At 50.7% G+C, this 14,036-nt stretch overlaps 1 protein-coding gene across 3 annotated transcripts in view; it reads right to left on the bottom strand.

Annotated features, from left to right (window-relative positions):
• Positions 1-4,773: 4,773 nt before the first annotated feature.
• LOC127037332 (uncharacterized) overlaps positions 4,774-14,036 on the bottom strand; it is a 472,273-nt gene continuing 463,010 nt past the window's right edge. For all 3 annotated transcript variants that reach the window (XM_050928929.1, XM_050928930.1, XM_050928927.1), the window contains one exon: positions 4,774-8,420. In XM_050928929.1, the coding sequence (XP_050784886.1) occupies positions 5,397-7,283 (1,887 nt within the window). In that variant the 5' untranslated portion in view covers positions 7,284-8,420 and the 3' untranslated portion in view covers positions 4,774-5,396. The remainder of the gene's footprint in view (positions 8,421-14,036) is intronic.

The raw sequence follows: 14,036 nt of genomic DNA, 5'->3' as shown, positions 1-14,036 counted from the left end.
GCCTGCACGGTCCCACCCTGGTAGCTAGATTCCCTTTTCTGCTCCAAGTTACTCCAGTCTCTGAACAGTTTCCCAGCAAGCCCCCTGCCCTAGAGGGGACCCATGGACAACACCCCGCTTAGATGCTGGCCCTGAGTTTCTGGACAGCCTGCCCTTCAAATCCCTTCTTTTTTAACAGGGTTTGCAGGGGGATTTTTTCCTTTTTTTCAGGTTATTTGGTCATTCCTGGTTACACAGAGCAGGCAGTTCTGAGACGGGGTTTTCGTTGCAGTTGCAAGCTGTGAAGGTCCTCCTTGGTCTCTTCCTGGCTGGACAATGCTAGGTGCTTAAAACCAGTTTCATGTAAACAGCTGGTCTGGGCAGTGCCTTCACTGCCTGATTGCCTCACCACACTGCTGGGAGGTGATGCCCCAGTTGTGCTACAGTTACAATTACAATGTTCTACTCATGCACATATCCATTACCATAACCTGGGTACAGATCTCCTAATGCCCAGCAACATCAGGACATTACAAGCTTCCATACAAGACCTTATTGGACATATTTTTATACACAATAACACTGTCTACAAGCAGTGGAATCAATTTAGGGCTGCCACTAGGGCTGTCAATTAATCGCCATTAACTCACACGATTAATTTAGAAAAATGTATTGTGATTTAAAATATTAATCCCAATTAATTGCCATTTCAATCATACTCTTAAACAATAATAGAATACCAATTGAAATGTATTAAACATTTTTAGGGTTTTTTTTTTACATTTTCAAATATATTGATTTCAATTACAACACAGAATACCAAGTGTATAGTACTCAATTTACAGTATTTTTATTACAAATATTTGTGCTGTAAAAATGGTAAACAAAAGAAATAGTATTTTTCAATTCATCTCATACATAGACGGTAGTGCAAGCTCTTTACCGTGAAAGTGCAACTTACAAATGTAGGTTTTTTTGGTTTCACAACTGCACTCAAAAACAAAACCATGTAAAACAAGGCCATTCAGTCCTACTTCTTGTTCAGCCAATCGCTAAGACAAACAAGTTAGTTTACATTTACAGGAGATAATACTGCTCACTTCTTATTTACAATGTCACCTGAAAGTGAGAACAGGTATTAGCATGGCACTTTGGTAGCCAGCGTTGCAAGATATTACGTGCCAGATATGCTAAACATTTGTATGCCCCTTCGTGCTTCAGCCAACATTCCAGAGGACACATTTCCATGCTGATGATGCCCCTTAAAAAAAATTGTTAATTAAATTTTTGACTAAACTTCTTGGGGGAGAATTGTATGTCTCTGGCTCTGTGTTCTACTCGCATTCTGCCATATATTTCAGTTATAGCAGTCTCGGATGACAACCCAGCACATGTTCATTTTAAGAACACTTTCACTGCAGATTTGTCAAAACACAAAGATACCAATGTGACCTTTCTAAAGATAGCTATAGTACTTGAGCCAAGATTTAAGAATCTGACGTGCCATCTAAAATCTGATTAGGATGGGGTGTGGAGCATGCTTTCAGAGGTCTTAAAAGAGCAACACTCCAATATGGAAACTACAGAACCCGAACCACCAAAAAAGAAAATCAACCTTCTGCTGGTGGCATCTGACTCAGATGATGACAATGAACATGCATCAGTCCACACTGCTTTGGATCATTATCAAGCAGAACCCGTCATCAGCCTGTACATATGTCCTCTGGAATGGTGGGCGAAGCATGAAGGGACATATGAATCTTTAGCGCATCTGGCACATAAATACGTTGATACACCAGATACAACAGTGCCATGCAAATGCCAGTTCTCACTTTCAGATGACATTGTAAACAAGAAGTAAGCAGCATTATCTCCAGTAAATGTAAACAAATTGTTTGTCTGAGTGATTGGCTGAACAAGAAGTAGGACTGAGTGGACTTTCTAGGCTCTAAATTTTTACATTGTTTTATGTTTGAGTCGTTATTTTTTGTACATTATTCTACATTTGCAAGTTCAACTTTTATGATAAAGAGATTGCACTACAGTACTTGTGTTAAGTGTATTGAAATATTATTTCTTTTGTTTCTTTTTTTGCAGTGCAAATATTTGTAATAAAAAATAAATATACAGTGAGCACTGTACACTTTGTATTCTGTGTTGAGATTGAAAATCAATATATTTGAAAATGTGGAAAACATCCACAACTATGTAAATAAATGGCATTCTATTATTGTTTAACAACACGATTAATCACAATTGATCTTTTTAATGTCTTGTCAGCCCTAGTTGCCACCTTTCTAATGACTGGTAACCAGACTGTCAAGGCCCTGCCTCCTGCTCTGCCTCTTCCCCCAAGACCCCACCCCTGTTCCACCTCTTCCACCAAGGCTCTGCCCCTGCTTTGCCTCTTCACCTCCCAATAAAAAAAACAGATATCAGGGCTTATCAAATGGCACCCGGCGACACAAGCTGAAATTCGGACTGTCCAGGTGAAACCCAGATAGGTGGCAACCCTAATGCAATACTTATGGAGAGGGCTCAAAACCCCCTTTATCACCTTGAGGTGCCTGGACCTTGATTGTCACAGGGTGACAGATTGGATGACGATCTGATAAGGAGGCAGGATATGGGTGGAGAACTGGGACTAGCTGGGCAAAGAGATGGGGGCAAGAAGCCAGAGGGCACAGACTCTGAGATTGGGCAAGGCACCTGTGGTGGGAGATTGGGAGTGGGAGCTAGGTGGGTGGGGAATGAAGGGAGGAGGGAGAGGTTGGAGGCCAGGCTGAGGAAGAGGGATGGATTGAATGAAGAGCTGATGGGAGGATCTGGGACTGACTGGGCCAAGAGATTGACCCTGGGAGGAGAAACCTGAGGAGTGGTGCTTTGGACTGGCTAGGTGAGGAACATGGGACTGAGATGAGGAGCCAGGGGTGAGGCAGAGACAGGGACAGGTCATCGGGAATGGGGCAGACAGGATCACACTGGGGAGAAATGGGCAGCAAAGCCAATGCCCACGAGCACACGCTCCCCTATAGTTGGTGTCAGTTACATTTAGAGGACAAGCTGGCACAGCAATAGCTAAGGGTCGCCAGCAGATGGAGACCGTTGCCTGCCTTTGGGCCGAGGCCCTAGAGCCCGCGCCCGGCCCAGTAACCAGCCCAGCCTATTGGTTTGATGTCGCTTTCTGCAGGGCCAAAGGACAGTGGCACCAGTGGGTCTGTGGGAAGGGCCTGTCTCCTCACCCTGGAGGCATGCAGCAGGGGCCAACAAGACCCTCGTGGCCTCTCTGATATGCACACTTTGCCTGGTTTGGCAGGGGAGAGGGGGGCTCCTGGGGCAGAGCAGGTGGTATCCAAAGGAGGTTACAGGGACGGGGTCACAGGACAGCTCATAAGAGCTGTGGAAATTAACCCTTTCTGTCCCTCTACTACAAGCCCTAATGGTCTCTCAGATCGCCTTCCCTCTCTCTAAATCCTTTACCGTCCTCTAGCCCCTTTAAGGTGAGGATCTCAAGGGGCTTCTCAAACCATCATTAACTGAACCCCAAGCCTCCCCTATCTCGGGACATTTTACATGTAGGGAAACTGAGGCATAGAGCAGTGATGTGGTACTGCTCCCTGGGCCAAGGGATGGCTCAGTGTCACAAGGCAAATCAATCCCAGAGCCAGGAACACAAGCCAGGAGTCCTGACCCCCCAGTCCCCACATCTAACCTAGGGTTGCCAATTTCGACTGGACGTATTACTAGAGGTTTTCTCACATGACATAATCTTTAATCAAAGATGAATATTTAATTCCCGGTGACTTCAGGACAATCCTGGAGGGTTGGCAACCCCAGTCTGACCCCTAGGCCCCAGTCATACCCTGTACACGGTGGGACCTAGACCATGTCTTTGGGAAGAAAAGGAAGGGCTGTAGTAAGAACATAAGAACATAAGAAAGGCCATACCAGGTCAGACCAAAGGTCCATCTAGCCCAGTATCTGTCTACCGACAGTGGACAATGCCAGGTGCCCCAGAGGGAGTGAACCTAACAGGCAATGATCAAGTGATCTCTCTCCTGCCATCCATCTCCATCCTCTGACGAACAGAAGCTAGGGACACCATTCCTCACCCATCCTGGCTAATAACCATTTATGGACTTAACCACCATGAATTTATCCAGTTTTCTTTTAAACACTGTTATAGTCCTAGCCTTCACAACCTCCTCAGGTAAGGAGTTCCACAAGTTGACTGTGCGCTGCATGAAGAAGAACTTCCTTTTATTTGTTTTAAACCTGCTGCCTATTAATTTCATTTGGTGACCCCTAGTTGTTGTATTATGGGAATAAGTAAATACCTTTTCCTTATCCACTTTCTCCACATCACTCATGATTTTATATACCTCTATCATATCCCCCCTTAGTCTCCTCTTTTCCAAGCTGAAGAGGCCTAGCCTCTTTAATCTTTCCTCATATGGGACCCTCTCCAAACCCCTAATCATTTTAGTTGCCCTTTTCTGAACCTTTTCTAGTGCTAGAATATCTTTTTTGAGGTGAGGAGACCACATCTGTACACAGTATTCGAGATGTGGGCGTATCATGGATTTATATAAGAGCAATATAATATATTCTCACTCTTATTCTTTATCCCCTTTTTAATGATTCTTAACATCCCGCTTGCTTTTTTGACCGCCTCTGCACACTGCGTGGACATCTTCAGAGAACTATCCACGATGACTCCAAGATCTTTTTCCTGACTCGTTGTAGCTAAATTAGCCCCCATCATATAGTGTCACGGAGTCCCCGGGCGATGCTCCGGAACTGCTCCCCACCAAGCCAGCCAGGACTTTGGGGAGCCTCCTCTCCCTTGGAGCAGACTTGTTCAGGGCAAGAAGCTCACACGTCTTCACCTCCTGGGTCTCTCCTTGGAGCATTCAGCATCCTCTGCCCCTCCGTGCGCTTCCCACAGCGAGTCCACCCCAGCGGGGTCCTGGGGAAGCCACCGGGTCCTGCACCCCCACTTTGCAGTCAGACGTGACTCTTAGCCAGCCAGTAAAACAGAGGTTTATCCGATGACAGGAACAGGGTCTAAAACAGAGCTTGTAGGTACAGCGAACCGGACCCCTCGGCTGGGTCCATTCTGGGGGCAGTGAGCCAGACCCCCAGGTCTGCCCTCCACCCTTGACCCCAGCCAGCTCCAGACTAACAACCCCTCCCAGCCCCTCCTCTCTGCTCAGCCCCTTTCCCGGGCCAGGAGGTCACCTGATCCCTTTGTCTCCAACACCTTCAGCTGGCACCTTTGCAGAGGAGGGGCCCAGGCCATCAGTTGCTAGGAGACAGAGGGTCAGGCATTTAGGTGCACTGGCCCTTTGCTCTGCCAGATACTTAAGAACTGCCATGGGGACACTGAGGCACCAATACAGTATTCAGAGAAAACATTAAGAACTTTCCCAGTTCGTCACATCTCTCCCCCCTTCGAGACCGAACTGAGCGAGGTCACTCCAGCCAGTGACCTGGGGAAGTTCGAACCCACCAAGGTTCCCATGGATGCCCCAGCATCTCTCCCATTCCTTGGTGTGAGTTACACCAGGACAGTCCAGTCTTACGCCCTCCCTTAGGTCGGGTGTGCTTGATGGCACTTGCAGGCCGCATGTGGGAACGTTTATGCAGCCCACACCCTTTACCACCCCAGTACCCCTGGGCTTCAAGCTGGGATTGGGTCTTTTCCCAGCACTCTGGTCTGTGATTCGGGCTCCCTTGGTTAAGAGCCCCCATCTTGGCCTTTGCCAGCTCTGGGCTTGGGCAGCCGCTTCCCACTTTGTGGCCCAGACACAACACCTCTGCCATCCCCCCTTGCACTTTCCAGCTTTTACCGTCAGTCCCACCTCCTTGAGGCAGCCCAGCCCCCTCTTCACCTGGGACACCTGTTCCTCCCAGGTCTGGCTAAAGATGCACATGTTATCAGTGTCTGCCAGGGCCAAGTTCTCCATCCCTCTCAGCTTGTCTAGAATCTCCCCAGGCCTAGGCATGGGGTCGGCATCGGACACTGTGATGGCTTTAAGCTTCTGATAGCCCCCATAAAACCAGATCATCCTGTCTCGCTTGGGGATCAGCCCCACGGGTGAGGCCCATGGGCTGTAAAATGGCTGGATCCCATCTAAAGCCAGCATATCCCTGACCTCTCTCTCCAGGTTCAGGGGTCCCCTCACTCTCCTCCCATCCAGCAGCTCGAAAGGGAAGAACCCTGTGGATTCCTGGGGCACCACCAGCTGTCTCCCGATTCCCCCCAGTTCTACTTCCCCTTGGGGAGCCCATTCCCGGTACAGGAATCCCTTCTCTTGCAGGACTCTGTCCCTGCAGCCTTCCCCAAGGGGGTTTGCAGCGCTGTGGCCAGCAAGTTCTCTCAGCTTCTCCAAGGAGGGATCCTTCTGCAGCTCGGTCTGGGATTCAGCAGCTGGGGCAGGGAGTGGGACCTGCCCCCTCCCGCTGGCTGGGCCTGGGGTCACAGCCCCCCTGAGCCCTGTCCCTGGTAGCTCCCTCCCTGCTGTGTAATCACTTCCCAGCAGCACGTCTGGACCAGGCAAACCTGTTTGGCAGCTGACCTGCCCTGCCTGGGTGTCCCCGCACTCAGCTGGGGTCTCAGCTCCCCCCGTGCTCAGCACTGCCCTTGCTGTCCCAGTGGAGGCAGGCAGTGAGCTCTCTGCTCTGGTCACAGCATCAGAGCCAGTGTGAGCCCCCTCTCCGGTGTGCAGGGGGGCGGGGAGCATCTCTCCCTCCCACTCAGCCCCAGGGGGCTGGTTATAGGTAGGCAGGTATCCTGAGCCCAGCAGCCCCTCCCCCCTGCCAGCCAGGTCATTTGAATTTTCACTGACCATTTCCATCCTAGCCAATTGGTTCCCTGGATTTGAATTCAAACCCTCGGCCGTTACAGGAGCGGGGCCTGGATCCTGTCCCATGGGGAGACAGTCACCCCCCAACAGGGCCTCCCAGCCGATATCCTGGAGAACCCCAACTACCAGCCAGCCCGACCCCTCCTGGGTCTGCACAGGGATCTGGGCCATAGGCAGGCCGAGGGGCCTCACCCCAGGGAACTTCACCCAGGTCCCACAGTCCCTCAGCATCTGGGGCTGCACCACCACAGTTCTCTCTGTCCCAGGGTCTCGCCCCTGCAGGCGTGTTTCCCCACTGACCCCTGGGCAGCCCCCTATGTCTCTCTGCTCCACCATCACCAGTCCACGCTGCTGCTGCTTCTTCTGCAGCTTTTCCTCGAGCTCTTCCTTTCTCTCATGGTCCTCTCGCTCTCTCGGGCTCTGCTCCCATCCCATCCGTCTCCAATCTCCTGATGGGGAACCCAATCATGAAGACCCTCGTCTGATTGGGGACCAGACTCCCGGGGATGCCTGGCTGATGCTCCAGCGGCTCTCAGATCCTCTTGTAGCCCCATCTGGGCCAGGAATCTGCTCCTCAGAGCGGTGCTTCTCCTTCAACTGCACGATTAACTGTGCCTTGGTGAATTTCCCCATGCGTAACCCTCTCTTTGTGCACAGGATCACAATGTCCTTCTCAAGGAGATGGTGATAGGCCATCACTTCACCGTTCCCAAGTGGCTCTGGACTCACAGGCCTGTGTGCTCTTGGCTCCCCCATGGTTTCCAGGAAGAACCCCTGGTGTGCCAGCCCTTCTCGTGATCACCACCTCTTTGCCAGGGTCGAGCTGCAGACTCCTCCGCCCCTGGGACTGCTCCTGCAATCCCCCGGGGAACCCTGCTACTGCAAAAATCCTTCTCTCTCCCAGGGTCGAGCGGCAAGCTCCTCCGCCCCTGAGACTGCTCGCTGCAGTCCTCAGGGGGACCCCATTACTCCAACAGTCCTTCTCGCTGGTCACACACTCCCAGAGGTTAACTGACCCCTGAAACCGTCCCTCTCTGAGCCTTCAGCACGCCTGGTCCTCATTATCCCTCCTTTGTTTTACTGCTCCCCAGTCACTTACTGCAAGCAGCGCCATTCACGGGGTGCAGTACGTCCCGCCGCTGCCACCAGTTGTCACGGAGTCCCCGGGCGATGCTCCGGAACTGCTCCCCACCAAGCCAGCTAGGACTTTGGGGAGCCTCCTCTCCCTTGGAGCAGACTTGTTCAGGGCAAGAAGCTCACACGTCTTCACCTCCTGGGTCTCTCCTTGGAGCATTCAGCATCCTCTGCCCCTCCGTGCGCTTCCCACAGCGAGTCCACCCCAGCGGGGTCCTGGGGAAGCCACTGGGTCCTGCACCCCCACTTTGCAGTCAGACGTGACTCTTAGCCAGCCAGTAAAACAGAGGTTTATCCGATGACAGGAACAGGGTCTAAAACAGAGCTTGTAGGTACAGCGAACCGGACCCCTCGGCTGGGTCCATTCTGGGGGCAGTGAGCCAGACCCCCAGGTCTGCCCTCCACCCTTGACCCCAGCCAGCTCCAGACTAACAACCCCTCCCAGCCCCTCCTCTCTGCTCAGCCCCTTTCCCGGGCCAGGAGGTCACCTGATCCCTTTGTCTCCAACACCTTCAGCTGGCACCTTTGCAGAGGAGGGGCCCAGGCCATCAGTTGCTAGGAGACAGAGGGTCAGGCATTTAGGTGCACTGGCCCTTGGCTCTGCCAGATACTTAAGAACTGCCATGGGGACACTGAGGCACCAATACAGTATTCAGAGAAAACATTAAGAACTTTCCCAGTTCGTCACATCTAGTATGTATAGTTGAGGTTATTTTTTCCAATATGCATTACTTTACATTTATCCACATTAAATTTCATTTGCCATTTTGTTGCCCAATCACTTAATTTTGTGAGATCTTTTTGAAATTCTTCACAATCTGCTTTGATCTTAACTATCTTGAGTAGTTTAGTATCATCTGCAAACTTTGCCACCTCGCTGTTTACCCCTTTCTCCAAATCATTTCTGAATAAATTGAATAGGATTGGTCCTAGGACTGACCCTTGGGGAACACCACTAGTTACCCCTCTCCATTCTGAGAATTTACCATTAATTCCTACCATTTGTTCCCTGTCTTTCAACCAGTTCTCAATCCATGAAAGGACCTTCCCTTTTATCCCACAACAGCTTAATTTACGTAAGAGCCTTTGGTGAGGGACCTTGTCAAAGGCTTTCTGGAAATCTAAGTACACTATGTCCACTGGATCCCCCTTGTCCACATGTTTGTTGACCCTTTCAAAGAACTCTAATAGATTAGAAAGACACGATTTCCCTTTACAGAAACCATGTTGACTATTGCTCAACAGTTTATGTTTTTCTATGTGTCTGACAATTTTATTCTTAACTATTGTTTCGACTAATTTGCTCGGTACCAACACTAGACTTACCGGTCTGTAATTGCCGGGATCACTTCTAGAGCCCTTTTTAAATATTGGCGTTACATTAGCTAACTTCCAGTCAGGTACCGAAGCCGATTCAAAGGACAGGTTACAAACCTTAGTTAATAGTTCCTCAACTTCACATTTGAGTTCTTTCAGAACTCTTGGGTGAAAGTCATCGGGTCCCAGTGACTTGTTAACGTTCAGTTTATCAATTAATTCTAAAACCTCCTCTAGTGACACTTCAATCTGTGACAGTTCCTCAGATTTGTCACCTACAAAAGCCAGCTCAGGTTTGGGAATCTCCCTAACATCCTCAGCCGTGAAGACTGAAGCAAAGAATCCATTTAGTTTCTCCGCAATGACTTTATCGTCTTTAAGCGCTCCTTTTGTATTTTGATAGTCAAGGGGCCCCACTGGTTGTTTAGCAGGCTTCCTGCTTCTGATCTACTTAGAAAACATTTTGTTATTATCTTTGGAGTTTTTGGCTAGCCGTTCTTCAAACTCCTCTTTGGCTTTTCTTATTACACTGTTGCACTTAATTTGGCAGTGTTTATGCTCCTTTCTATTTGCCTTACTAGGATTTTACTTCCACTTTTTAAAGGAAGTCTTTTTATCTCTCACTGCTTCTTTTACATGGTTGTTAAGCCACGGGGACTCTTTTTTAGTTCTTTTACTGTGTTTCTTAATTTGGGATCTACATTGAAGTTGGGCCTCTACTATGGTGTCTTTAAAAAGCACCCATGCAGCTTGCAGGGATTTCACTTTAGTCACTGTACCTTTTAACTTTTGTTTAACTAACCCCTTCATTTTTGCATAGTTCCCCCTTTTGAAATTAAATGCCACAGTGTTCGGCTGTTGAGGTGTTCTTCCCCCCGCAGGGATGTTGAATGCTATTGTATTATGGTCACTATTTCCAAGCGCTCCTGCTATAGTTACCTCTTGGACCAGCTCCTGCGCACCACTCAGGATTAAATCTAGAGTTGCCTCTCCCCTTGTGGGTTCCCATGCCAGCTGCTCCATGAAGCAGTCATTTAAAGTATTGAGAAATTTTATCTCTGCCTTTCGTCCTGAAGTGAAATGTTTCCAGTCAATGTGGGGATAATTGAAATCCCCCGCTATTATTGGGTTCTTAATTTTGATAGCTTATCTAATTTCCCTTAGCATTTCATCATCACTATTACTGTCCTGGTCAGGTGGTCGATAATAGATCCCTAATGTTATATTTTTATTAGAGCATGACATTTCTATCCATAGAGATTCTATGGAACATGTGGATTCACTTAAGTTTTTTACTTCATTTGAATCTACATTTTCTTTCACATATAGGGCCACTCCTCCCCCTACACAACCTGTTCTGTCCTTCCGATATATTTTGTACCACGTAATGATTGTGTCCCATTGATTGCTCTCAGTCCACCAGGTTTCTGTGATGCCTATTATATCAATATCCTCCTTTAACACAAGGCACTCTAGTTCACCCAGCTTATTATTTAGACTTCTAGCATTTGTGTACAAGCACTTTAAAAACTTGTCCCTGTTTATTTGTCTGCCCTTTTCTAATGTGCCAGATTCTTTTTTATGTGACTGTTTATCATCTGACCCGGCCCTTACATTATCCTCTTCCATCCTCTGCTCCTGACTATAACCTGGAGATTCCCTATCATCAGACTCTCCCCTAAGAGAAGTCTGTGTCCGATCCACATGCTCCTCTGCAGCAGTCGGCTTTCCCCCATCTCCTAGTTTAAAAACTGCTCTACAACCTTTTTAATGTTTAGTGCCAGCAGGCTGGTTCCACTTTGGTTTAAGTGGAGCCCATCTCTCCTGTATAGGCTCCCCCCTTCCCAAAAGTATCCACATGGACCCCTGCAGCCAGGCAGGGAGGTGTCAGGGGCTTGTCCCTCGGTGGGATGGGAGGGTTACTGAGGCTAGCAGGCAAGGTTGGAAGCTTGTCCCCTTGGTGGGGTGATCAGGGAGAAGGATCTGATACCCTGTGCACACTCAGCTCTGGTTTGCCTGCTCCAGCAGACTCAGCTGGGTAACAGAGGAAGGACTGTGATTGTCTCTCTCTGTTTTTCCCCTGAAACAAGGTGGATCTGTGCTGTTCCTGAGCCAGGGCCAGGCCAGGGGAGGGAGAGCATAGAGGCAGCACCTGGGAATCTCACAGCTCTAGGAGGAGCAGGGGGCCTGGCTGGAGAGCAAACTCCTCATTAGCAGAGCCAGTCTCCATGGGGGCTGCTTCTACCTCACCCCGATGTTATTTTCCCAGCTCCAGTCATTTCCAGAGGCTTTTTTGACCAGCTAAACTTCTCCTCCTTCACTCAGCCCCTCTCTGCCCCTTCTGTGGCTCCCTCATATCTCCCTTTGCTGTGGGGGGAGGGTGTTCTTCGGGGTAAACCCAGCTATGATCAAATTGTCAGTCACTCCAAATCAGAGATGTTACCGCACTGCAGAGCAACCCTGCTGGATCAGGACAGAAGGGGCGGCAGGCAGTGAGGAGAGAGTCACCTTAATGAATCCTGCTGCCAGAGAGAGGAAATAGCCCGTTCAGCTCCACAGGGCCTGATCCTGCGAGGCACTGAGCACCCTCCTTGTCAATGGGAGCCAAGCACTGGAACGAGTTCATGTGCATCTCTTGGCCAGATCCTGCCCCAACCAGGCCCTTTCCTGTCCCTGAGCACTGCAGCTGCCCTGGGAAGGGGTGAGGGGAAGGGGTGATCAGGAGGCTGGTAGGGGATGCAGGCGGCTGTCAGCCCTCCCTAGACCAGGACCCCATGTCATGACAGATACAAGTTTAATCCCCTCCCACCCTGCCATAAGGAGAAGGAGAGGGATCATGCAGAGGGTGACCAGATGTCCCGTTTATAAAGGGACAGTCCCGTATTTAAGCCCTCCTGCAGGTGTCACGACTTTTTCTTAAAAACGGGCAAATTGTCCCGAATTTCTGTCTCTCTGCCCCTCTCCCCCCCAATCAGTACTGGTGGGTCCTGCTGCTGGCCTAGCTGGATCCCTGCTCACTTCGCTTCCCAGGGCGAAGATGCAGTGCGGAGGGAGGGGCCACTCTCCCTGTCAGTCCATCGGCATAGCCCCCACTGCATGCCAATGGCCAGCAGGGCCCTCTCCTCCCCCCCGGTCCTGTTTCCGGTCCAGGCTGGCTGTGAGCTGCTGTGGCTGGTGAGTGCAGGCAGGTGCCAGGTGACAGCTGGTTACGTGTCACCTCTGCTGCCCACCCATCGGCCCCTCACTGTCCTCTCTCTGTTTTGCTCCTTTTTCCCCACAGCCCTGCTGCTCCTCCATATCCCCGCTGATGAGGCATGTCTCACTCCTAGCGCTGTGTGGAGAACCAGCCCCTGGTTGGAGTGCTCAGCTCACCAGCAACCTGGCTGGTAGGCTCCTTCCTTTCTCTACTGCCTCTGGCTGGGCCGGTGCCCTGGGAAAGCCCAAGACCCTCCATCCTGGGCACTGGCCAGGAGAAGCCAAGCCCTGCATGTGCCAAAGTCCCCCACAGCACTGGCATGGGGCAGCATCTCCAAGCCTCAGCTAAGCTCTGGACTGGTGGTGGGGTGGGGGGAGGGGGGAGTGATTTCCAGTCTGTTCATGCCCCAGCCCTGCACAGTCCACAGCAGCTTCTTGGGCAGGGGCTTAGCACCCTCTTCACCCCCCTCCCCACTCTGCGTCCTGCCCCCAGGGAGCTGCTCCGTCTCCTGCTGAGCCACCTCTCTGGCAGGGTTCACTGGAGCCCCTGCAGTCCGGTTCCCTGGGTCCTGGTACACAAGCTTAACCCCTTCCTGCCTATGCTGTAGCCAGGGGACAGGAGGCAGCTGGGTTATGGCAGTGGCCAGCAGTAGCCTGGAGGTGTTAGCTGCCTTTCCACACTGGGCAGGAAGGGACAAGCTGCTTCCAGCCACATGGGGGTGGGGGGAAGAGATGAGCTCTGCAAAGACATGGGTCAGGTCATCCCTTCTCCCCTCCCCTGCAGCTGAAAGCAGCTGCCATCCCTTCCCTCATGCAAAGTGCCAAGAAGCTGCTGCTGCCCACATTCTGGTGTGAACCCTGGCAAAAATCTGTTGGGGGGGAGCGGGGAATGTGACCCTCGTGCCCCTCCACGTGTTATCTCAGGAAGACGTGTTGCCAGGTATCAGGAGAGGTGGGTCCGTCCCAGGGGCCTAGCCAGACATGGAGGGCGGAGAGCGCCTGGCAGGGAGGGGAGGGTCAATCGGTTCCTCCCCACCCATGTAACAGAGGTGTACGAGGGTGTGTGTGTGTCATCTCTCCGTGTGTGAACCCTAAAGCCTAAAAGATAAGAAAGGAAATAAAAAGAATCCAACTAGACAATATTTCTTTTTAACAGGGGCTCAGTCAACTTGATGTTAATTTCAATGTTTGTACAGCCTAGTTCTCACTGATTGCCATTGAACTCGCTTGAATATGAGTAATTTTACCAGGTGTCCCATATTCAACACAGGGAAATATGGTCACCCTTCTCATGCCCCACAGCACAGGAGCCATGCCACTGGTGATCCTGGCCTAAGTGCCCTTCCCCCAGCAGGAAGACATTTGAGAACCACCACTCTGGAGCATTAAGGGGGAAAAGTGGAACCTTGGAGCCTAACAGATGGGGGGATGGGGAAGCAGGGGAGACCCCATCAGAAGCTGCTGAAGGTGTGAGGTGCTGAAGTCAGCGGCGGCTGAGCACTGGATCAGGCCCTAAGAGAGGACTGGGAGGGACTCATCCAC

This window comes from Gopherus flavomarginatus, chromosome 19 (assembly GCF_025201925.1).
Source record: "Gopherus flavomarginatus isolate rGopFla2 chromosome 19, rGopFla2.mat.asm, whole genome shotgun sequence".
NCBI classification, from domain to species: Eukaryota; Metazoa; Chordata; order Testudines; family Testudinidae; genus Gopherus; species Gopherus flavomarginatus.
The sequence above is the reverse complement of the archived record's forward strand: the minus strand, read 5'-3'. Positions and strand labels throughout refer to the sequence as shown.